Here is a 25,534-nt window from a genome sequence, read left to right on the forward strand (position 1 = left end):
TCCGGATCCGGATTTGGATCCTTAAAATAAATAAAAATTAATATTAATATATATAAAATATTAACAATAATTTAAAATAAAAATATATATAATGTTTTAATTATTTCTATGTATAGTATTACAAAATTTACATAATATTTATATATACTATTATAAAAATGAAAATATATTAAATAAAATTAGTTTTTATATATAGATATTACTATTTTTGAAATAGTTTTTAATAAAACTTACGGATTCGGATATCCGGACTGAAAAATCAAGATATCCGGATCAGGATCCGACTTTGACAGATCCAACATTTTACTATCCGGATCCGAATTCGGCCCCTCCGAATATCCAGATTTTCGGATCGGATCCCGGATCGAATCCGGATCTCGGATTAAAGTCCCAGGTCTACCTGTAAGGCCTTATTTTGTAAAAGATATCCCTATTGGGGAAGAGAGTGAATAAAAAAAATATGTTATGTACCATTTTACCTTTTGACATCTATTTTTCTCAAGACAATTTTTTTTTTCTTAATTGGGATGAAATGCTAATGAATATATTCTTCAAACATTTGTGTATAATCTTATATAATTCAGTATAAGATAGTAATGTTTTTTTAAATTTAGATTATGAGAATTTTTCACATGTCTCACTGTACGTTTTTGAACGAGTGTTACTTTACCTTTTTATATATTTCTTTTAATTTTGAAAAATAAACTGATGAATTTGCATCTTTAAGTATAAATTATTACAAACTTTATTATACTAGTTTAAAATCTATGTAGCGCAGGGACAATGCATAGTTAACATTATTTTCCTAATCAACTATGCATGAGTCTTTTATAGTTATAAGCAAATTAAACATTATTACATAGAAAACTATATTGTATAAAAGATAGTAAAAAGGCTATTTTCTTTTTAGTTTCCGAATCATAAATTCTTAAGTTAATTATTACACAATTTTTATGTGCTACATATTGGAACAGCATGAACCAACGTTCTTTGTTAGGTCGGTGCAGGTGCAGCTGCGGGTGCAGCTCCATCCGCGGGCGCAGCTGCTGGTGCTGCTTCAGCCGCAGGTGCTGCTCCACCTGAAGACATACCACGCAACTTTTTAATGAGTCCCAGAATTTTTTTGAGCATTGCCAGACGTGAACCGCCGCCACCCCCAAGTCTTGCTTTAATTCTATTTATTATAATTCTTCTTATCGGTGATTCGGCCAATGTAACTCCTCCTGCCGTCCTATCACACATCACATAAATGTATATATGTCAGATGCTAATTATATACTTGAAACTTTGTACCATATTCTTATTAGTTACGTTGACATGTTTTCAAATAATATATAAGCAAAAAGCTCTAGTGATCTCAAATTCTCAATAGAATATGTCTAATATTACCTAACGAGCCCCGTGATGAGACCTATGCCGGTCAGTCCGAGGGTGGTACCCGCCATGAGCCCACTGGCTAGGAGGGTAGTGGCAATAGTGGCAGGTACGAGAATTGGACTAAATATGATGAAAAGTGGTGTGGATACGATTAATGCCACGGCTGAACCACCGAGTGTCACACAAGAAAACGCTAAGCAGACTAAGGAGGTCACGGAAGCTATAATAAGCTTTATAACGTTCAGCAATGGGAAGATAAAAGAGAACATTCTGAAAAAACGGCTAAATATCGATGCCTGAGAATGAGATTCGTGTTGAACGAGTTCTTCGCTCATATTCTCAGATTGGATGGTTGTTCATTGGTAGAGGTGGGAAGAGATGGATTTTATATATGAAGCTGTACATGCAAAACAGTGGGTGCAATTGCAAATAGAGATCTACGTTACATAACGTCACGTCATGTTCCATTTTTATGTGTGTAGTAGTCGTCACGTTTTTTGAGCCTCCATTTGTTTCTGGTACGAGCTCAAACACGACAAACTGACATTTTGAGATTTTTTTTTTTTTTGAAACACAAACTTTCATTAACTTCAAATTCAAGGACTACAAAGCCAAGAGGGAATTAAACATCCTCTTGAAGAAAATTCATAAACTACACTAGTAAATAGAACCAAGCAAGATAAATCTTCATATGAAGTTGACAGCGAATTCAATACTAAGCTTGAATGCGTCGATAAAGCTTTCACGACAAAGTCGGACCGCTGAGAATTAGTCACAAGTGACGTTGAGAGACAGCCCTCACCAACGAGTAAAACCGAAGTAGTCTCGATTGCACCTTCAGGCCCCGTACAGACCGCTCCACAAGGTAACAAACCGGTGAGTAAACTGAAACTAAAGCTCGGAAAAGAATCCGAGAAATTTTCTCCATTCATAGAAAGGAGACATGGTAATAAATTACTCTCCACGACAGAGGAGGAAAGTGAGAGTTGTGCGCCGACAACATGACCTCACTAGCTTTCGATGGCTCAGAGCTGGACGCCGGAGTGGATTCCCACCTACATCGGACGCCAAATTTACAAATAGATGGCTCAAAGCTGGACGCCGGAGTGGATTCCCACCTACATCGGACGCCAGATTTAACAACAGTTGTGAGATAAGGTATGTTTGCGGTGGTTGATGGCATGGATCTTCAGGCGGAGGCCAGACATGGGGGATGGAAAGGATGGAGCGGGGGAGAGAGATGTTGCTAGAGGATGATTGTCTTCTCGACCTTTTAAGGAACAGATTTGGTCGCCGGAGTGGAGTTCCACCTACATCGGTCGCCGTATTCGCCGGATTGACATAAATTGTCGAGAGAGGAACATGTGCAGTGACTCTAGACCCAACTCTGGTGAAATTCAAACCATCCAACAAGACAACAAAAACTTCAAGAGTCCTCAGCTTGAGTAAAGTTGAAACGAGGAGGTTGACGAAATCACACGCATAAGCCAACAAGGAGTGAGACACCGAGAGAACCAGAAGGTTCTTCAGATCTACCAAAACGAGCTCAAACACGACAAACTGGCATTTTGAGATTTACAATTAAAAATGTTCTTAAAGAATCTCTAACTATTAAAGAAAATGAGAAAGAATAAAAATCAACTTTTTAAACAATCTTTAGAAACTTATGAAAAGTTATGGTAACGACTCACCTCATCTCTAAACTAATATCTAATTATATAATTAAATTATTTTTGACCAAAATATAAATTTATTATTATTATTGTTATTATTATTATTATAAGGTGGTATACCCAATAGAATTTATTTTAGATTAGATCCCAAACTTTTTTTTTGAATAAAATAGACCATAAACTTTGTGGAAATCATTGAATACTCAATAAACATATATCTTACTCTCTTATTTTTGATCAACAAACTTCAAACATATATCTTACTAAAATATGTATTTTGGAAAGAACCTCAAAAAATTGAGTATAGACATATTCCAATACATAATAAATAGAATGCAAACAAAAAATTGATCGGTTATTCATTTCCAAACAAACATATTATTTTCATAGCAAATTATGTGTTCCCTTTGTTTAATTTTAATAGGTGTTTAAGATTAATGCACATAGATTAAGAACTTGTAAAGTTCCATACAATTTATCTTAATTACACAAAAGATAGAACTAAATTACCCAATAAAAAATGTAGTATTATCAATTATGTAATTGGTCACAAATCTCAAACAACATTAAATTTTTATCTAGATTAATAAGAACATCACTTATTTTACAAAAAAAAATCATTAAACATCAAATAAATTAAAATAGAGGGAGTATTATATATAAATGCATGTTTCATTGTAAAACTCATATATATCTTAGCTATATATGTGTGTATTTTGTATTGGGTCCGTATATCGGCCACTCATGATTAGTATGTGTGATATTTAATATTGTGTTAGATACACGAGACAAATTTAACCTAAGATGAATGTGATGTTAAAAATAAAAGTTCTAAAATATGCTCTATATATAAATTTGCGTAAAATGATCCCCTAAAGCCAATGCTTTAAATTTTCTTAAACAAGCACGGCTCGGGTTCATGTTGCTAAAGTTTCACCAAACCAGTCGAGGGTTAGAGAACCATCATCAGTCATTCCCATCATGGTTTTATATGTTGAAATCCTAAATATATAGTAGCTCTAGTTTTGTTTTAAGAGTGTTATCTTATCAAATTCAAACTAGAATAATTTGATTAGACGATAATGTTCTTACAATCTCCGAATTCGTTATTTGTACCTTCCAACCAGGGCTAGTTCTTGGCTAAAACCCATGAATTTTGATGTTTTAGACGCCAAAACGTATTAATTTAGAGGACATTAATTTTCAATATTAATTATGGTGTCGTTGTTAATTATGTTTCAATTGTTCAATACGTGCCCGGTTCTAACTATGTTAAGGGTACATAAATATTTTTGATCTAAGCACCATATATGATGGGTGGGGCCTGATTCAAACTATAGCACAAGACGTAAACGATTATCATCCATATGACTCCTCTTGTTGGGGCTTTATCTCCCTAGATTGGATATCTGCCGGCTTTGTATCCTTTGATTGTATCCCACCTTTGTATTAGACCTTGATGTTTTATCAATGAAAGTTCAGTGTGAAAAAAAAATTAAACCGGGTCCTTTCAAGAAGAATTGAAATAACTGTTACCACATTATACTATTTTTATATCTTCACTATACATTGTATCATAATAGTCTTTTTGTCTTATCATATAATCAGTTTTAACCATTACATGCATATTATAAACATAAAAGTTTTTTAAAGTTTTTTTTTTCTTATAATGCCATACAATTCATAACTATAATAGACATCATATGCTAAACATTGGAATAGGTCCACCAATGTCTTTTATTCTTCCATGAATTTACTTTTACTCATATGTGTTTACCACCACTCCCATGTGAACTTCCATCTGAACTGCTGCCATCTGAACTGCTGCCATCTGAACTGCTGCCATCTGAACTTTCACTTGTACTACTTGCATCCATAGCTTGACCTCTATAATGGAATTCTTTTTTATTCTTGGATAGACTATTTTTACCCATAGAAGAGCCCTCACCCCCGTGTTTACCTTCACTTCCGTGTTTGCCTCCACTTCCGTGCTTACCTCCACCCATAGCCGAACCTCCACCTTCATGTCTACCTCCGCTTCCGTGTTTACCTCCACCCATAGACGCACCTCCACTTTCATGTTTACCTCCGCTTCCGTGTTTACCTCCACCCATAGGCGAACCTCCACTTTCATGTTTACCTCCGCTTCCGTGTTTACCTACACTTTCATGTTTACCTCCACCCATAGACGCACCTCCACTTTCATGTTTACCTCCGCTTCCGTGTTTACCTCCACCCATAGGCGAACCTCCACTTTCATGTTTACCTCCGCTTCCGTGTTTACCTCCACCCATAGGCGAACCTCCGCTTCCATGCTTACCTCCGTGTTTACCTTCATCCATTGACGAACCTTCACTTCCATGTTTACCTCCCTTTCCGTGTGTACTCTCACCCTTTCCGTGTTTACTCTCGCCCTTTCCGTGTTTACTCTCGCCCTTTCCGTGTTTATCTTCATCCGTAGTCGTATCTTCACCCTTTGATTTACCTTTACCCTTGGAAGAATCTTCACTTTTACCTTTAGATTTTTCTTCCTGTTTAGCTTTGATCTTATTCTTAACTTTGCCTATCGTATCCTTAATTTTGTCCTTAATATTACTTGGTTTAATACTCACCGGTATAATATTACTTGGTTTAATACTCTCTGGTATAATATTACTTGGTTTAATACTCTCCGGTATAACATTACTTGGTTTAATACTCTCTGGTATGCCCAACAGAGATAGGGATGGCGAAGCTGCCGGAGCCGCCGCAACTTTTTTACTGCCGAGCCCTGCGGCTAGGACAGTAGTGGCTGCAATAGCAGGTAAGAGAATCGGACTGAATATGATGAAAAGAGGGGTAGATACGGCTAATGCCACGGCTGAACCACTGAGTGTTACACCGGCGAAGCCTAAATAGACTACGGACGCAACGGAAGCAACAACCATCTTGATAACCTCAAACATTGGGAGGAGGAAAGGGAACAAATTGAAAAAAGAAAACATACTTCCCTGTGTCTGATCAGTCTGAGCTGTTTCGTTTTGAATTTCGTTTCTCATATTTTCTGATGGTTTGGTGATGGGAAGAGAGAGGGCTTTTTATGAAGGAGTTGTGTGGTCTACGACGTGCACGGTACACATGCATGCTCCATGCAAAACGATGGGAGTATATATGGAGATCTACGTTACGTCAAGTCACATTTGCTTCTTCATCTATTTGTCATGTTTTTGGGACCTTCTTTTCTTTCTTGTAGAATCTTAACTGTTTTCTTTCATTCCATTGTTTTATGAAATATCAACGCGTGAAGAAAGATCTTTCTTTCACTTCATTTCATATATTTGCTTCTTTCTTTTTTTGTCACGAACTGTGAGTAAATTGATTACTTGATTAAAAATTTAAAATACAGTTGGTGAAGCCGATGAAATCGTTGATATTACGCTTACCTTAGAATAGTATCAGTAACTATATATGCTACCTCACAATAGTAATTAGTAACATTTGTTTACTAATTTATAAATTCTAAAGTTTTTGTTAATTGTTAGTTATATTATAGACCTTGTGTTTGACTGCAAGGCTAACTACAATATATAAAAGGGGTTGTAAAGCGGATTTTTAGAGTGATTAGAGCATGTTTATTGCAAGTTTCTTAGGTTTGGATTTTTAGAATAATATAAGATACATTTTCTTATTTTTTAACTAAAAAAGTTAAGAGACTTTTCTTAAATAAGATATATAAGAGACGTTTCTTAGTTTTTTTAGTTAAAGGCTAAGAGACCGTATCTTATATAACGCTAAGAACTCCAACCTAAGAGAACTGCAATAAACATGCTCATAAAAGAATTGTGCATAGCAACGGATTTTCTCGGGTTCTCTGCTACTACTAACAACCGAATAGAATTAGATGAATATATCAAATTCCTCATGAAATATTTCACACTCTTAGACAATGATTCTTTAGAACGTCGTCATTAGTGGAGGAGTTTCTCCCAAGAGTCTCTATTCTCTAACCATTATTTTAGTATTATTGATATATAACATAATTAAAATTTAAAGAAGAAAGGTTATTAGACTATTCTTTGAACAAATATCATAAAAGTCGCTCAACTTTTGTTGACAATCTCTCATATGAAATACGCTTTTCATTTTTTCTCTTTCCTTCTCATTATCTCTCTCTATCTTTTTCTCTTAATTATGAAAGGCTATATAAAATACTTTCCCTAATGGCGCTTTTAAAAGATCCTGAAAATCTCCAAAGAGGTTTGGTCACCAAGTCGTTGCAATCCGAAATAAACATCTCTCTTATAAGTTATAAGGTTCAAACGCAAGCGTAAAATTGCGGCCCATAAATACGCTTCAGTTTCGGTGGCAAGAGCCGAAGTTTTTTTTTTCTTTTTTTGATAACCAGGAATAGTGGTGGCATTTGGGCTCTCCCGCAACCAAATGACCCGCCCCGTCGCGGGTTTCAGTTTCATTCGAGTCTCTGCGGGTCGTACCGCGGCGGGCTGCGGTCTCTAAAACCTATGACCAATCCCGACCAGCCCTATAGCAGCGGGTATGCGGGTCGGCCCGCGGGCCAGCAATCTTCATCAAGGCTTGGGACATGTAACCTGCAAGAAAGAGGGACGAGAGTTAAGACCGGGAAAACGTAAATCTATCCCCAACAGTCAATTTTTTACATTATCAAGTTTTTCAGAACCATCAAGTTATAAACATAGGTTACGTTTGTTATAAGGACTTATAATTCAGCATATATTAATCAAAATAGATAGTGTCACCTGTAAGAAGAAGAGTTAAGCATTAGTGATATATTATCAAGTTGGTGAAAATCATCAAGCTACAAGCATTACACGTTTGTTACAAGCAATCAAGCATTGGTTACTAAAGGGAATTCAAACCACATTACTACCTATTAAACGTTGGAACAAAGTCTTACCTCAAGTCCTGAAGCAACCAGAAGGCAGAAGGGAATAATGTCAGTCTCCCTCTGCTTCTACAACATCACTCCATCAAACAAGTATCGACTCATGAATTCATGATCATGCATGAAAAATAAAACAAGTGTAAGCGATATTTAATAAAAAAGAAGAGCAGTCTGTTATCAAACAAGATAACAAGAGTGCTTGAACCGTGTTATCAACAAGAATCAAAACAGAACAATACTTAAGAAACAACAAAGCCATCTAATACAGAAACAAAAGAAGAACGACACAATATATATCAATACCGAAACAAAAACAGAACAATACAGAAACAACCAAGAGTAAAGTTGTGTTGAATTTTTTAATTAATAACTAGCAACCGAGAGTAAGCAGAACAAAAAGAGAACAACGCTTATACAACCAAGCCATCTAATACATAAACAAAACAGAACAACACAATATATATATATATATATCATTACACTGTTAGGAAAAAATACTTTCGCAGAGAGACATAATCCAACTAAGAAGATTCACAGAACACATTCGCAGGGAGAGAGACAGAACAAGGAAGAAGATTACTTACCTTCATTATGAAGGGACGAGCTAAATACCTATGAAGAAGATTACTTACCTTTGAAAGGACGAACAGAAATCTAAAATCGTGTAAACAGAGAGGCACGAGCTACATACCTCAGGACATGCAAGTCGATCTACTGTATAGAGGAGAAGAAGAAGATGCTCTGTCGTTGTCGATCACTCGATCGAAGAAGAAGAAACAAAGAGAGCAAGAATCGCTATCGTCATCACCTGTTCACCGTTTATCTCTGTTATCTCGGCTAATCACCAAAGAGACAAACGAGAAAAGTGTAGCGGGCCTCAATGTTTTCCCGCATCCCGCTTTGGGCCCGTCCCGCTTCGGCCCAGTACCATCGCGGTCCTGTCCCGCGAGACTCGCAACTAAACGGGCCACAATATCTTTACCCAATCCCGCCCCGCAATGGGCATTTCCGGGCCAGGCCTGCGGGCATGCCCCTGAATTGCCATCTCTAACCAGGAAACGTTTGGACCTTCCGCCTAAATAATCTCTCCAGACCCGAAATCCGACCGGTGCTAATACCATTTATGGCGTACAGCATCCCTTTCACGGTGGATCAAATTCAGGAATGCAACATCAGTGGCGAATAGTGGGGTTTGAACCTGGGTTTAGAGGTGTCACTAAGAGTATTTTACCAGCAGAGCTAGATGAATTCCATTGTTCATTCATACAAAACACATATTTATTCAGATTTAAGGGGTGTCATGTGACACCCCATCTCTTAACGTGGGTCCGTTACTGTGTAACAGCACCAACGCTTGCGCTTAAACCAGCTGTGTTGCCACATTCGTGGTTAAAGAGCCGAATTTTTCCATGGTTTCATTGTGACAAGAGCGCAATGTTAATGTCTCATACTAGAAAGAGAGGCGTTCAAGATAAATGGCAATGAAAAATGCAAGAAGATTGGTTATTGGAAGTCGTACATTAAATTAGTATCAGATTCATTTTTAAAAAGGAAGTCTTAGGTATATACCGATGATTTGGTTATCGCATTGGTCGATATACTTTAACGTCAGTTATAATGATATCCACATCAATTTAATAAATTTACAAAGAAAATTATGTACACTGTTTATCATTTCTTTGTAACAAGTCGTACATTCATAGAAATGATTATGAAACATGTAGTGTAGGATAAATTAGGAATAATTTATGGAACCCAATACTTTAATTTCAAACTACTCCATTCAGCTATACCATGCCGGTGGTTTATTCTCTCCGGCCGGTTTATTTTTTGGTTTTCCAATCGGTTTGTTTGCTGCCTCTTCAGCCGGTTTATTTTCAGTCCCTCCGGTCGGTTTATCTGCTGGTTTATCTGTTGGTCCTCCAGCAGGGTTATCTTTTGGTTTATCTGCTGGTCCTCCAGCTGGTTTATTTCCTGGCTTATCTGTTGGTCCACCAACGGGTTTATCTTTTGGTTTATTTGATACCTCTCCAGCTGGTTTACTTTCTGGCTTAGTTGTTGGTCCACCAGCAGGTTTATCTTTTGGTTTATTTGATGCCTCTCCAGCCGGTTTACTTTCTCGCTTATCTGTTGGTCCTCCAGCGGGTTTATCTTTTCGTTTATTTGATGCCTCTCTAGATGGTTTACTTTCTGGCTTATCTGTTGGTTCACCAGCGGGTTTATCTTTTGGTTTATTTGATGCCTCTTCAGCCGGTTTATTTTCTGGCTTATCTGTTGGTCCTCCAGCGGGTTTATCTGCTGGCTTACTTCCTGGCTTATCCGTCGGTCCTCCAGCGGGTTTATCTTTTGGTTTATTTACTGGTCCTCCAGCTGGTTTACTTTCTGGCTTATCTGTTTCTCCTCCATCCGATTTACCTCCTGGGTTATCGGCTGCTCCTCCAGTCGGATTATCTTTTGGTTTATCTGTTGCTCCTTCAGCTGGTTTATCTGTCGGTTTAGCTGCTTCTGTGGGTGGAGCTCCTGCTGGAGGTGGATTATTCTTCGGGTGTACTCCCATTCTATGCCTGCATAACACTCACACAAATGTATATATGTCAAGCTATTTTAAAACTTTTTTGTATACATTCACAGTTTTTAAAGTACGCTTGATAAAAAAAACTGAACATATTGACTGACTGAAATTTAAAACTTTACGTAGGAATTGAGTTTAGGTTCTTGGTTTTTGATTTATATTACAGCTAGTTTTTGTAACGAGTATGACCATCCATAAATAACTAATAAACAGAACCGAATCAATCATAAACCTAGATGTGCTGATGTATGATGGGGGAAAAGATATGTTGATGAGCATATTAAAAAGGAAAAAAGTGTTTTGTTAAGATTTTACTTAAGGAGCCAGACTATAAGAGCAGCCGCCGTCACTCCAAATAATGCACCGGCCGAGAGATTGGTGGCTAAGAGAGTGGAAGCTATAGTTGCTGGTACGAGAACCGGACTGAATATTACGAAAAGAGGTGTGGCTACGATTAATCCCACGACTGAGCCGGCTAGGGTTATGCCCGCCAAAGCGAACAAGACTGCTGTTACAACGACAGCACTAGTAACTTGGAAAACCTGAAAAATTTGGATGAGAGAAGAGAGCATTTTTGGATATAGAATTAAATCTGAAATTTGGTTTGAATGGGTACTATTTATTTGTTTTGATGTGTTTTGGTGATGGCCAGGAGAAAGAAGGTTTTATGAAGGACTTGTGAGATGTTTGTGTACACGTACACATTCATGCTTCCATGCAAAATTATGCGAGTAAATGGAGATCTATGTTTCGTCACGCCACATCTGCTTCGTCATATATTGTGTGGGTTGTCATGATCTTGGTATTTTATCTTTCTTGTAAGAGCTTACCGTTCGCGAGATTATACGAGCAAGGCTTCTTATTATGTCGAACTCGAGACCCGAGAGCTGCCTCCGCTACAAATTCTCACTTCAACCATTTGGCTTAAGGACTTTGAAACAAATTGTTCATAAAATTTACAGATTACGTATCATTCTTCTTAAAACTTCTCTTTGGTTAGTTCTTGCATAAATTTTGTAACTATATAGATTAAAAAGTCTTTTTTTTTTTTGTCAACTGAAATGCATTAATATATCTAAACCAAGAGTCTAAAACACTCGTATGTAAAGTCTGATTTGAATCCTCTTGGTTTAGATATATTAAAAAGTCTAAAACACTCGTATGTAAAGTCTGATTTGGCAATAGAATTGGCGCTTAAACAAACAAACAAAATTATGAAATAATAAAGCGAGGAGGAAGGCTTTCTCATTAACTAGACACACGCAATTACGTACCAAGCTACTACATGATTAAGTTTTCCTTAATTCTGATTACTTTTTATTTATTTTACATGATGAAAAGATTAACGTTGTTGGTGGAGCCGATCTGCCGATTAAATCACTATGCAGGCGTCCGAACAACTACATCTATGCTTGTCACGATGTAGCCAGTAAGGTGTAAAAAGCATTTCATCTCCGATGTCGTATTTTTGTAACATAACAGCTACAAATTAAACGTGATGGAGCTAGATTCCAAGAGGCAAATACATGTCAAATTTTAGTTTTGAAACCAAAAAAAAAAATTGGAGCATCTCATGATGAAGATGATTTTTCAAATATTTATCCATATAATATTGGTATTTTAGTATAGTTTTATCATGATATTTTATTTTACATTATAAATGAAGATAAACAGTGACAAGAATCAGCTTATGTTACTTCAAATAAATGGAGAAGCTCTTAACATCAAATAAAAACTCAATTTTTGTTTATGGTACGATTATCGTCAGGTTATATAGCATGCAGAAAACAAAATCAGAAATCGATAGTTGCAAATGATGAACTTTAAGGTTTATCTTTTAAAACAAAATGGTAGAAATAACATTAGTTTCAAAGTCGAATAATTCATTGAATCAATAATGTAACTTGAATATAATCATCTATGGTAATCTCAGTGATATCACTTAATTCTTTAATATATACAACATGATCGAGTACATTTATTATAATTTCGTAACACGATATACATTTGAAAAATGGTATATGAAACATTAGTTTCATCCGCGCGTAATCAGTATTACGTTAAAGACACTGGATAATTTTAGGTTTTATTTAAGGAACCCCAGCAATTCTCATTAAATTCCTCCATAGATTATCTCATACTACGAAAGCCTACTCCGTTTATCCTCCAGACACTGGATCAGAATCTGGAGCCCCCGGGGCCAATCCCGGAATTTTTGGCGTTCCTTTCCCCTTCTTCCTAAGACGCCTGCACACACGATTATATATTTAAAATTAGAAATAAATTATTTTATGTTCAGAAACTAATATAGCGAAATCAGCCTCCTGAACACTCGACACTAATCGTCTAATGTGTTTTAGAATAGTTAATCTTAAGTGTGTCATCAACGCAGGTTTGTTAATTACTTGGTAAGCCGGAAGATGGTGACGCATTATATATTTGTAGCTACGAAACTATGTACCTGAATCTTCGTTGATGTAAATAATTATATTTATAGCCAAGCATATGTATTAAATTTACATATTTCCATGTAGATTCATATGCATAATGCCTCAGTCATTATAAATAGACCACATTTTTCGAGTGGCTTTCAATTAACGGTTTTGTTTAATTTAATTACTTGAAGAGTTTCCAGAAGATGCGGAGAGCCACCATTCCTAAGCCCCCGGAGGTCGTGAAACCCGTAGTTAACAAAGTGGTGGCTATAGTTGCTGGCACGAGAATCGGACTGAATAGGATAAAAAGCGGCGTGCTTAAAGCTAGTCCCACTGCTGAGCCGCCAAGGGTTATACCAGCGAATGCCAATAGAGCTAATGCCTCAACGCCGGTGAAAACCCCCTGAATAATCTGAAAGAACATTTTTAGGATGAAATGCTAAAATCTCAATAGCTGAGAATTTGTGACTGGGGTTTGTTGGGGGAAAGAGGGTTTTATGAAGAAGTCTACGTGCACGGTACGGTACACATTCATGCTTCCATGCGAAAACGAAGTCAGTACTAAAGGGACATCTACGTTATGTCACGCTAAGTTTGTTTTAATCTGTTTGTGTCATCATGTTTATTTGGCCCTTAAATATCCGTAATTAAATAAAAATATATATACAATAAATTAATATACTAATTCATACATATATTGTGGTTTCATGTTTCAGTGATTCATTTTATGGAAGACTAGAATTGGAGTCTTCTAGTTGATAGGTCCTAAAAATTACCATGAATTTTGGTCCAAATCTACAGTTGTTCAAAACAATATTTCATTCCGATGTCGAATTCCTAACATAGCATCTAAAAAACGTGAAGGAACCAGTTAACAAGGGGAAAGAGATACATGCCAAACAATAAAGTAGTGTTAGACTTCATTTACATAGTTGTAAGCATTTCAGAGATCGGTAGTTGCAGATAAACTTGTAGGGTTTTTTTTTTTGACATCACTTATAGGTTTATCACTTGACTGTCTACGGCATTGACCACGTATGCCCCCATCGTCTTATCTTTAAGAGATCATAGAAACAAGATTAGTTTCAAATTCGCATGGTTAAATTATATAACTTGCAAATAATATCATCTATGGTAATCATCTATTAGCAAAAAAAAAAAAAATGAGTACTTGCAAATATCTCTTTTATTAGCAAAAAATATACTCCCCTATGTTCCTAAAAGATCCATATTCTAGTTTTTTCACACATTTTAATAAAACACATTAAATTTGCATAATTTTTTGTGTTTATCTTCTTTCCACAATTTTAAGCCAATAAAAAATCAATTAGTGCAATTAAGATTTTTGAAGTTTACAATTAGTTAATAAAACATGCATTAAAAATGTAAAAAATGAATTTTTTAGAAACAAAATTTTTCTCTAGAATATTTATCTTTAAGGAACGGAGGGAGTATATAGTAATCTATGATAATCTCAGTGATATCACTTCATTCATTAAAACAAACCAACACAAATGAGTACATTTATAATGATTCCGTAATAGCATGAATGTGATGGTATTTGAAACGTTTAGTTGCATCTGCGCGAAATTTGTATTATTGTCATTTTTTTAAATCTTATTGTCATGTTATATATGCAAACTATTAACTAACTTACTGATTGTGGTATATATCTCTCTCAAAAAAAAAAAAGATTAAGAATACACTATGCTAGGAACCACCACACAAAACAACTTAAAAAGTATTAGGAACGCGATAACCATATTCATTTTGAAGATACAATTAATTAACATGCCAATGACAACCAAACAAAAACTTATCAATAATCAGCAATAATGGATGGTGGCGCCAATATATATATAAATTATCAAAATACGCACATAGGGCATCCAAATTAATCATACTATATGCTATTTATAATAAATAAGAAAAAGAGGGTGGATTAGGTTTAATTATGTGGAGCCTCCGAAATTAATAAAAATATCTAAAAATCAAGTTGCTTCAAATCATTCCCCACCAGGAGAGGCCTACCAGGAAAACAACTTGATTGAGCTGTCTTTCCTCTTTGAAAATGTATCCATTATGAAGCTTTTAAGCACTGTTTTCTTTATATGTTTGATTCATTTTCATTCAGGTAACAGTGCAATCTCAAATACTTCATGATCGCGAAAATATCAGTATTTTTAGAATTTCATATTTCTAGAAAAAACACATTTATAGTAATTTTTGTGTGTGATTCGGGTCTCATTTACAGAAAACTAATTTACATATATTCATTGATCAAATTTTTTTGTACATATATTGAAAAGTTATTTGATGCAAGGAAAGAATCTTTCTGATGCATTGTCCTAGTCACTAACAGAGTTTGAAGATAGATTAGTAAATGTAATCCTTATAATTTGGCCAAACCGTAGAATCATATTAAAAAATCAATATTAAACTAAGGAAATGTTTTGATCAAATAAAATAAATAATTAAATGTTTATTTGTTGCAATCAAATGTAGATTTTTAGTGGATTGTTCCTTTACGAAGAATTCTGAAATAAATTGGTTTATTAGTCTATTATTGTCATTACTTACAAACAATGTCAGGATGACTTATAAAATATACTCCCTCCATTCCTTAATGATAGATTTTTTAGAAAAAAAAATTATTTCAAAAATATGTATTTTGTGTTTTCTATGAAAAAATTGTAAACTTCAAGAAAATTAATTGACTTTATTGAATTATTATTGGTTAAAAATTATTGAAAATTGAAAATTACAGAAAACGATACATTTAATATGGTAGTTTAATGTGTGTTCTTAATATGTGTGAAAATACTAAAAAGTCTATTTTTGTGAAACCGGAGGGAGTATATGACATCATAGATATATTGGTCATTATGCACAATACCAATAATTTCTAAACTTCTAATAGAAACAAATAAGATAATGTGATGTTAACAAACAATAAACCAAAAAATAATAATAATGCAATGCCGTTGAGAATCAAATGTTTTTTTAGTAGTCACCATCAGGGACGTAGAAGACAAATTGAACATAGTTACAGAAATGAGAAGATTCATCCTTAGAACCAGGATGTAAAAACTATAGGTTAATTACAGTTTTCCATGTGAAGTGTCACGTCATGCAACAAGTTGATGAAGGTCCTTACAAAAAGTTCTACGTTGTCTTCATAAATTGTATTGATAGATAAGAATTATTACACATCTATAAAACCCACTAAGAGAGCGACAAAACCATAAGAGTTTGTGTCCCTACACCATCCCTGGCTGCTGAAACTTTGTGATTACCTTCTTGTCTCCTCTTCTTTACCTTTTATATATAGAAAGCAAAATATCAAAGCTTTTGTTCAAACATCATTTGCAGACTCTGTCTCTCTCTCTCTCTCTCGTTTTTTCCTCTCTCACCTGCCTTGTCTAGAAGAAAAAAAATGGCTGCGTTTGAGGAAAGCTCTGATTTGGATGCTATACAGGAGCATCTCTTGGAAGACTTTTTGGTTGCTGATGGTTTCATGGGAGATTTTGACTTTAATGCTTCTTTTGTCTCAGGACTCTGGTGTATAGAGCCTGTGATGAATCAAGTTCCTAAACAAGAACCTGATTCACCAGTTCTTGATCCGGATTCGTTCGTCAGAGAGTTTTTACAAGTGGAAGCTGAATCATCTTCAGAGCAGAATTCATCACCACATGAGACTGATCAGAGTGTCTCACCCAGGAAAGAAGCAAAGAGGTTGGAAGAAGAAGAAGAACCGAGGCATTACCGAGGAGTGAGAAGAAGGCCGTGGGGAAAATTTGCAGCAGAGATTCGGGATCCTGCAAAGAAAGGATCTCGGATCTGGCTAGGAACATTTGAAAGTAATGTTGATGCTGCAAGAGCATATGACTGTGCAGCTTTCAAGCTCCGGGGAAGAAAAGCCGTGCTCAACTTTCCTCTAGACGCTGGCAAGTATGAAGCTCCCGTGAATTTAGGACGGAAAAGGAAGAGAAGTGATGTGCAGGAGGAGCTCCAAAGAAGTCAGAGCAATTCATCTTCATCGTCAAGTGATCTGTGAATGATGCATTTAACATTCAAAAAGTGTGATCAGTTTCATTGTATAAGTTAATTGTACAGAGGAAGTGAAGTATAGGTTAGTGTGTGCTAAGAACTCTTGCAACAAATTTGTATGAATGTTCTGTTCCTTAAGTTATTGTTTCCAAGAAAGTTCTCTCCAAGGATTTAGTTTCCATCTCTAAAAACTTAACTAGATGTTAGATACTGCAATCCACGATGAGTCAGTGGTTTAGAACCAAGACAAAGTAAAGCAATAACATGTTTTTTAGTAGCTGAAACTAAGAAATCAACACAATTATCCGGAATAATAATAAAAAGAAATTATTATTCATTGCAAACGCACACGTCAAACACAAACTGAAGGCTCTCCAACCATTTCACGTGTAAACGCAAACGCAAAACACACAATCAAGGTTTCAAATAGAAATACAAATTTGTTTTGTTTTTTCTACTTAAAAATTTAGTTATATGAGTTGTTATTACATGTTACTTGTTTAGAGAAAAATTTCTTGTTATCGTGAAAATTATACAATGTTTATATATATCGAAATATGCATATATATATTTTTATTTGTCTTCTTTACGTAATGCTTGACTAGACGACAACGACTATTTAAAAATCAAGATGGATACGAAACAAGTAACAAGTATAAAAAAAATAATGAATATTTGTGTCCAATCCAAAATGTAAGTAAAAGAAAAGACAAATATTAACAAATAAATAATAGATCATGTAACAAATAGCAAGTCATGGGACAAATAACGGGGCGTAACGAGTCAAATACTAAAAATAATAATGATACTTGATACTTGACTTGGTCTTGCAAATAATGAAAATTGTCTACTTGTTACTTGCTTTGACAACACTGAGTACTTGAATTTTCACGGCGGATACGAGTCAAGTAACGAGTTTAAGGCGAGTAACGAGTAATGATGCCTAGCCCTAGTTTCAACCTCCTAACATAAATACTTAACAGTAACAGCTTGAATAAGTGAGTGTACCTAAATGTTTATACAAGAGGAGAAGGGGGAGTGAATCAAGATGAACAAGTTGCAAGAGGGACCAGTATTAAGAATCTAGCAGCAAATGTTTTGTCTCATAGGTTAGGTAAAAGTCAGCACTCATCGATAAAGATAATGGACCACAAGCTACAGAGTACATACACTTGAAAGAGAGATGCACAACTTGCATATGAATATTAAACGGAAATATCCTATTCTCCTTGTCGACATTGACAACGAGGTTTCGAGGATATTCCAGAGTATTTATTAAAGGATCATGTAACATTATGATTAAAAAGCCAAAGTAATCATGACCCTATACTGAATGTTCATTAACACACACAGAAACCTATTTCACAGACACCAGATAGTTTTGGTGAATACCTTTTTATCTGTTGAGTCCATACACCAGCATCAAGCAGGAGCCTAATCCCTGAAATAAAAACTTTCTTTTGTTGTATGAAGAACTTAAACGGTATTTTTTGTTAAAACCTTTTTATACATTGAAAATAGTTAACAATCACTAATAAAAGTCGAGGGGAAGGAAACACTCCTAAAATTGAGAGACACACAAGGCTGCAACTTTTACAAAGAAATAGATAACTAGATAAGGAATCCTCAGTCATCAGAGCTGTAGTCGCTGGACTCAGGAAGAGGCGGGACAGTGGCACAGCAGAACGCATCTTTGTCTTTGAGAAGGAGACAGCTTCCATCAATGTTCCATTTGAGGTCAGTAATGGAGAATCCCGGGAGAGGATTGCATACACAGAACGCACCCGAGGGAGTCCACATGTAGAGGTGAGAGCTTCCAGTGCATAGGAGAAGGCGAGTGCAGGTTGGATCCCAGACAGCGGCTCGGATAGGTTCCTTCTGGACCAGGATGGCTGCAACTTCGAGGCGTTGCATGTCCCATATCCATAGGGCGGTTGGCATGCTGTCGTTTCGTGTGCATATGTACTGGCTGTCTTTGCTCCAAGCCAAAAGCCCTAAGAACAGTTTGAAAGAGTTTAGCAATTTTCCACATCGGCCTGCAGTTTCCTAGATTGCGTTTGGATGCAGAAGAGAAAGCTTACCAACTCCTTGTTTTGGGTTAGGCTTGTCCACGAGAGGTTTCTGAAAAGGAAGTGCTACTGGTAAATCCATCACTTCATACCTGACACTAATATAGCCTTCCGAAGCATCTGAACATATAACCACATGAAAAACAAGCAATCAATGAAGATGTTTATAACGACTACACACAAAAGAGTGTTCTGAAAGATGTCCCTGTCAGAAGACAAAGAACAGGTTTGTTACCATAATTGCTTGGCATAAAGTTGTCATCCAACGATAACTCAGACATGTCGAGCTGCAAGGGTTCATCAACTTCCTAGAAAAAAAAACAACGACCAATAGGTTACTACTACACGCCTGCATTGACAACCAGCATTATGGAAAGACCTTTACCTTGAAAATAGCAGCACGACAGGGGGCACGAACAGTTGATAGGTGTAAGAACTCAGCGAATGTTTTCCAAGTAAGGTGATTCAGGACCCGTAGCATCTGGTCATAGCTACCAATGGCAAGAAACTGACCACACGGAGACCAGGAAACAGTCTTCACACCAAGTCCACATTCATATGCCTGATACTTAAACAGACACCTACCATCTGGAGAATAGATTAGAACCTGCCCAAAGGTTACACAAACTTAAGAGATATCCACGACAAAACCAAACATAACCATTGGTAGCTATGACCACGACCAAAACAACACATACCTTATATTCAAGAGGCGAATCCCACACCACAATAGAACTATCATCAGGCGACCACTCAAGATCAGCCAAATCCAAGGTATCAACAGCAAAACTACCCATGATCTCCCACGACTGACAAGACAAAAGGTTAACATAGTCCTTGCAGTCACGCCGCGTGCAGATTGCAGCAAACTTCCCATCTTTATTAAACGAAACTCCCTTGGAGCCATGCTTTGGCCACTGCACATGAACACACGCTGTGTTCAAAAGGGACCAAACTGTCAACCGCAGCTGAAACTCAGAGGTTGTGAGTATATGACGGCTGTCTGGACTCCACCTAGCGTATGAAACACCAGCGGGACCTTCATCGATCTTGCAAGTCCACTCTGGCTGTGTCAGTGACCAGGCTTGAATCATTGGTTTTTTGTAGAGGCCACAAAGAATGTACTCAGAGTCAAGCGCCCATTCTATGTAGCTTATTCTATCTAAGCAAGAAAACAATTGCACAACCTGCAGCATTTACATAAACACTTTACATTCATTAACATAGGAGTTTTCTTGATCCATGCGCAGATATAACAATTTTAAATATAATTTTATTTTAATTTAAAATTTGGTTTTAAATATTAACATTATAATTTTTATATTTTCATTTTATCTTTTTGGAAAAAATAAAATCATAAATGTAATTAAATTTAATCTTATTTATTTTGATTTAGTTTAATTATTTCAATTTTTTTTATTTAAAAATTCGATAGAACTAAATTTATATTGGCTAAAAATAACATTTTATTTTTCAATATGTATATTATCTCCTAGTTTTAAAATTCTATATTTACAGATAAATTTTGAATATTCATAAAGATCCAGAAGAAAAAATAAACTTCAACGATATCATCAGGTAGCAAGATCTACTAGCATTTTGACACATGGTAAGATCCAAAATTGACATTCTACATCAGATTCATCGGTGAAATCTAGGGTTTAGGTGAGAAAGCTACCGAACCGAATTAGTTTTTTTTTTTCAAACCTGAAACGAGAATGTGTCGCGGATCACGAGGCGATAGTCATTGGCGACGGCGACGTAGCGAGAGTTTGGGGAGAAGCAGCAAGGACCTGTCTGCTTGTAAGCCTCTGTGAACTCCATGATTTGGGGAAGATGCGGAGAGATTGTGCGGTGAATTCTCAGAGGAGATGAATCAATGCCGATGATCTTCGTTAAACTAAGCTCGGAGAGGCATGGATACTCCTGACGACGAGTTTCAAAATTGAAACGAGAAGCGAGAAGATTACGAGGCGTTTCGGGTCGGGTTCTTATTGGGTTGGGTAGATTCTGGGTATGGCTTTCAGGTTTAAACGGGCCTATTTGGCCCATTTTTCTTTACTCGTTGAACGACAGCAATACCCTTCTTTTACAAACACCGTGCCGTTTTTATTTTATAAAGAGAAGAAGGTCGTTCGGTAAATTCTGTTTTGGTGGTTTTTACCCGGGAAAACCACAGAAAGCATAAAACAGAACATCAACATCAACTTTGAAAAGACAAAAGTTAATGAATAGTCAGTTTTTTTTTTTGGATCAACTAACAAATAGACACTATATCTCCTATCGGAACACTATCTCCCACACATCTCTCACAAGAGGGTTGACTATTGTCTCACGAGAACTATCATAGTGCTATTTGTCTCCGAAACTATTGTCTCTATATATATCTCTTCGAGAATAAAGTTTCATTTCTTTTTTCCCCGAATATATAGATCTCAACATATTTTTCCTCAACCATTGAATTAGACGGTTTAATGATGAAATCCGACCTATGATCTAAACCTGAGCCGAAATAAACCAAAACACAGTAAAATTAAGTAGACCAAAATGCTTGATTTCAAATTTGTCTCTCTCCATAGCTTCTTCGTCAAATTCATCTTCCATGTTTTGAACAGCTTCAGAGACTAGCCCCATTGATCTCTTGTCGACTTAACTTCCAAATCCAAGGATATTTCCTTCGACGGCTCTACAATTTGGGATTTTAGGTTTCTATAGATTAAACTTAGGTCTGATTTTTTTTTAAACGTGGATGGGTCTTTAATCGAGTTATAATTAGGTTTAAATGGATCTTAATCGGGTCTTATTTGGTTAACTATTAACTTTAAGAGGTTTACAGTTCAACTAAATACAGTAAACCGGTATTAAACCGTCTAATTCGATGGCTGAGGAAAAATAGGTTTCGATTTATATATTTGGGGGGAAATAGGAATGAAACTTTATTCTCAGTGGAATATAAATAGAGGCAATAGTTTCGGAGACATATAGCACTATACCATAGTTCTCGTGAAGAAATAGATAGTCGACCCCTCAAGATGCGTAAACTTCTAAGTACAATCCTCTCCTCTTTACAATTGTGTTACTCTCGTAATAACTTTGTTCCATGTTATCTTCATTAACATCAATGTTCTACATCTCCTCAGGCCACTGATCATATCAGAAGTCTTTTACCTCGGAAGCAACTCCTATTTTTCCTTTGACTATGACCTTTTAATCATGAACCTTTGTAAAGAGTTGTATTGGTTCCTTCTTTCGTTCTTACTCTCAATCATTCCAAAATTCTTCTAACATTTCTTGATGTCTTCGAGTTTCCTCAAGACCTGCTTGATGTTTGGCCTAAGGGAAGGCGAAGGAGAGCAGCAAGACAATGCAAGCTGAAAATACTTGAGGACACGTTCTTCACTCATATCACCGCTACTCTTGAGAATCTCAGGACGGTATAGATCAGACAGCTTATGATCAATAACAGCATTCCTCACAAAATCAGGAAGATAGAACTCATCATCTCCTGTTGGATCCTTATTTATCGGTTCTTTACCAGTGACTAGCTCAAGCATGATCACACCGAGACTATACACATCACTCTCTTTGCTCACTTCCTTCACCTTTATCAACTCAGGAGCTTTGTACCCCCCGGCTGCAGAAACGTCAAGAATCTCTTGTCCTGCCGTGAGGTTTAAGAGGAGATGCAAACCGTAATCAGAGACTCGAGGTTCGAAACTCGAGTTCAGAAGAACGTTCTTGGATTTTAAATTGCCGTGGACTATCGGTTTCTGCATCCTATTGTGAAGATAATCAAGAGCTTCGGTTAATCCAATAGTGATGCGTAAAATGTTGATCCATTTTACTGATTCATCATCTCCACCTACCAACCAAAAAGAATATAATGTTCTTTAGATCAACATGTTTCATGTGTTTGTCCTAATGAAATGGAAAAGTGAAAGAAAAAAACTAAACAAAAACAGTACCGACAAAACACAAAGCTATATGAGTTATATACTTTTAAATAGCTTAAATAAATAATGAAAAAAAAAACAAAAATTAAATGATCCAGCTAATGTTGTATAATTCCAGCTATGTAGTATAAACACACATTCTTGTATGTATATGTTTCTACATGTATGAGGCACTGAGGTACACATGATCTGTCCTCGACAAAACCAAATGAAACATTAGTCTAAAACCCTCAAAAATTTTGAAGAAAATTATATAGTTGTAGTTTTCAAAATTTCTAAAAAAAATATTTTATTAAAATCTTTAGTAAACCGCCTACAGCCACAAAATCTAAAGGCAAAGCCATGCAGTCACAATGTAAAAGTGATATCAACATCATGGAAACGGCAAAGGTTTCCAACCATTTTACCAGCAAAGTAGAACATGATTCTGTTTGTTTCCCGTAAAAGTTAAAGTTCTTTACTTTCTGTCGGAAAAAAAGAAAAAAAAGTTTAATCATTTAGAAGAAAAAAAACAGAGTGCTTACTTGCGGTGAAGTCGGAAAGATTCCCGGAAGAGAAGAAAGGATGAACCATAAGCTTCTCTCCTCTGTTTCCACCATAGAAACCCAACAGAGGAACCAAGTTCTCATGTCGAACAAGCCCAAGCGTCTCGATGACGCCGCTAAACTCCTTAGCATCCGATCTCACAGTGCAAACCGGTCGGAGAAACCTGAGAACTCTAACTTTACCGCTGCGTTGCAAGGAAGCCTTGTACAGAGTGCCGTAGCTTGATTTTCCGATGACTTCTCCGGGAGCATCGAGGATATCGCAGATAGTGAGATCTTCGCCGCCGCGAAACGTCACGAGCTTCTCTGCCTCTGAGGAGAATCCATGGGACTCGACGTCGTGTTGTTCAGATTCAGTAGATGAATGTTTTCTTCTTGTGCAGAAGATGAACAAGAGTAGGATGGCTAATGCTGATATAGAGACTCCGAGTAACAATGTTAAGAAGTGGCTTCTTGTCATCTCCATGGGATCTTTTTTTTTCTCTTCTTCTCTAGATTTCTGGAAAATAAAATTGTGAATATATATTTGTGTTTATGATATGAAAGACTTTAGGGGAAATGGGTATGCGTTAATAAATGACAAGTGGATGATTCAGAATTTAGAATTTATTGCAGTGAATATTTTGTGGGAAAGGAAATGGAAATGGAAACTGCATCAGAAGGAAACGGAAAGTCTGGCACTGTGGAGTTTTATTGTTCACAAATGAGAAAGAGAGGATGATGGTGATAGGGGGGGAGATGAAGTTGATATTTAAGTTCAGAGGACAGATCTATAATAGTATCTTTTGTACCAACAGTGTTGAATTTATGTTTATGGTTTCTTAATTCTTTGGCCTGCAAGGGTATATGTATATGAGAAATTTTTGGTTCACCCTTAAGATGAACTTCTAGTTTCACCATCCAATAGTATCTGATATTTGATACCTTTTAAAAAAAGAAATAGAATTGAATATCCAAATTAGATTATATTTTTAAAATAAAATAATAAAAATACATAAAAATAGTTACAAAAAATAAATTAATTAATATTGTTACGTCTTTGGTAAAATACTAAACCCTATACCCTAAATCCTAAATCCTAAACGTTAAACCTTAAACTTTAGATAAACTCTAAACCGTTGAAAAATCTTAAACCCTAAATCATACATTAAAAATTAAATTTTAATAACACTAAACCCTAAATCCTAATCACTAAACCCTAAACCGTTGGGTAAACTCTGAACCCTTGGATAAATCATAAACTCTAGGGTTTTATTTTAAATATTTTTGATTTAGAGTTTATGATTTATTCGAGGGTTTAGGGTTTATCCAAGGGTTTAGGGTTTAGTGATTAGGGTTTAGGGTTTAGTGTTATTAAGATTTAGTTTTTAATGTATGATTTAGAATTTAAAATTTTCCAATAGTTTACGGTTTATCCAAGATTTAAGGTTTATAATTTAGGGTTTGGAGTTTAGGATTTAGGGTATAAGATTTAGTATTTTGCTAACGGTTTAACAATATTTATTCATTTATTTTTTGTAACTATTTTTTATGTATTTTTATTGTTTTAATTAAAAAATATAATCTTATTTGAAAATTCAATTTTGTTTCATTTTTTAAAAGATATCAAATATCAAATACTCAAACACTATTGGTTGATGAATCTAAAAGTTCACCCTAGGGGGTGAATCTAAAAGTTCACCCTAGGGGGTGAACCCAAAAATTTCTCTATGTATATTGTATATATACGCAAATACAGTAGTATCATGTTTTATATAAACATAAGCTTTTTATTCTACATTTGAAAATTTTATCATGGTTATCTACTTAACTAAGAGCATTTCCATTTTTTTTACAATAAAATAAAACAAAATATGAAGTAAATAGAATGAAAAATAAAATAAGATTAGAGCTTTTTTTGTTTCATATTCTATTTTAATCTATTTTAAAATAAAAAAATAGAATGAGATTAGAAATGTTC

At 35.7% G+C, this 25,534-nt stretch overlaps 7 protein-coding genes across 11 annotated transcripts; 1 reads left to right on the forward strand and 6 right to left on the reverse strand.

Moving 5' to 3' along the window:
* Positions 1 to 706: 706 nt before the first annotated feature.
* Positions 707 to 1,757, reverse strand: LOC106448287 (oleosin-B2-like). Its single transcript, XM_022709591.2, has 2 exons — positions 1,390 to 1,757; positions 707 to 1,231 (listed from the first exon to the last, which is right to left on the reverse strand). The coding sequence occupies exons 1-2, from the start codon at positions 1,710 to 1,712 to the stop codon at positions 994 to 996; spliced, it is 561 nt and encodes a 186-aa protein (XP_022565312.2). The 5' UTR covers positions 1,713 to 1,757; the 3' UTR covers positions 707 to 993.
* A 2,815-nt stretch (positions 1,758 to 4,572) lies between these two features.
* LOC106449581 (oleosin-B3) lies at positions 4,573 to 6,149 on the reverse strand. Of its 5 annotated transcripts, none has more exons than XM_022709021.2 (2): positions 5,299 to 6,123; positions 4,623 to 5,208 (listed from the first exon to the last, which is right to left on the reverse strand). In XM_022709021.2, the coding sequence occupies exons 1-2, from the start codon at positions 6,086 to 6,088 to the stop codon at positions 4,814 to 4,816; spliced, it is 1,185 nt and encodes a 394-aa protein (XP_022564742.1). In that variant the 5' UTR covers positions 6,089 to 6,123; the 3' UTR covers positions 4,623 to 4,813. The 5 variants fall into 5 exon arrangements, with proteins under 5 accessions (NP_001303026.1, XP_022564742.1, XP_013746773.1 ...); XM_013891319.3 differs by having other exon boundaries at positions 5,335 to 6,122; XM_022709020.2 differs by having other exon boundaries at positions 5,281 to 6,122.
* A 474-nt stretch (positions 6,150 to 6,623) lies between these two features.
* LOC106449579 (serine-rich 25 kDa antigen protein-like) lies at positions 6,624 to 11,176 on the reverse strand. The gene is made up of 2 exons (XM_013891317.3): positions 10,838 to 11,176; positions 6,624 to 10,514 (listed from the first exon to the last, which is right to left on the reverse strand). Exons 1-2 carry the CDS (start codon positions 11,092 to 11,094, stop codon positions 9,734 to 9,736), a joined length of 1,038 nt encoding a protein of 345 aa, XP_013746771.1. The 5' UTR covers positions 11,095 to 11,176; the 3' UTR covers positions 6,624 to 9,733.
* Positions 11,177 to 12,439: 1,263 nt separating this feature from the next.
* LOC106449578 (oleosin-B2-like) lies at positions 12,440 to 13,433 on the reverse strand. Its single transcript, XM_013891316.3, has 2 exons — positions 13,143 to 13,433; positions 12,440 to 12,769 (listed from the first exon to the last, which is right to left on the reverse strand). Exons 1-2 carry the CDS (start codon positions 13,379 to 13,381, stop codon positions 12,682 to 12,684), a joined length of 327 nt encoding a protein of 108 aa, XP_013746770.2. The 5' UTR covers positions 13,382 to 13,433; the 3' UTR covers positions 12,440 to 12,681.
* Positions 13,434 to 16,393: 2,960 nt separating this feature from the next.
* Positions 16,394 to 17,014, forward strand: LOC106446070 (ethylene-responsive transcription factor ERF106-like). Its single transcript, NM_001316282.1, has one exon. The coding sequence runs from the start codon at positions 16,394 to 16,396 to the stop codon at positions 17,012 to 17,014; it is 621 nt and encodes a 206-aa protein (NP_001303211.1).
* A 1,539-nt stretch (positions 17,015 to 18,553) lies between these two features.
* On the reverse strand, positions 18,554 to 21,040 carry LOC106446069 (WD repeat-containing protein WRAP73-like). Its single transcript, XM_013887740.3, has 6 exons — positions 20,784 to 21,040; positions 19,775 to 20,263; positions 19,462 to 19,683; positions 19,312 to 19,384; positions 19,089 to 19,196; positions 18,554 to 19,001 (listed from the first exon to the last, which is right to left on the reverse strand). The coding sequence occupies exons 1-6, from the start codon at positions 20,898 to 20,900 to the stop codon at positions 18,634 to 18,636; spliced, it is 1,377 nt and encodes a 458-aa protein (XP_013743194.2). The 5' UTR covers positions 20,901 to 21,040; the 3' UTR covers positions 18,554 to 18,633.
* Positions 21,041 to 21,955: 915 nt separating this feature from the next.
* Positions 21,956 to 24,589, reverse strand: LOC106449577 (putative kinase-like protein TMKL1). The gene is made up of 2 exons (XM_013891315.3): positions 23,554 to 24,589; positions 21,956 to 22,938 (listed from the first exon to the last, which is right to left on the reverse strand). The coding sequence occupies exons 1-2, from the start codon at positions 24,038 to 24,040 to the stop codon at positions 22,358 to 22,360; spliced, it is 1,068 nt and encodes a 355-aa protein (XP_013746769.1). The 5' UTR covers positions 24,041 to 24,589; the 3' UTR covers positions 21,956 to 22,357.
* Positions 24,590 to 25,534: the final 945 nt, after the last annotated feature.

This window comes from Brassica napus, chromosome C9 (assembly GCF_020379485.1).
Source record: "Brassica napus cultivar Da-Ae chromosome C9, Da-Ae, whole genome shotgun sequence".
Lineage (NCBI taxonomy): Eukaryota > Viridiplantae > Streptophyta > Magnoliopsida > Brassicales > Brassicaceae > Brassica > Brassica napus.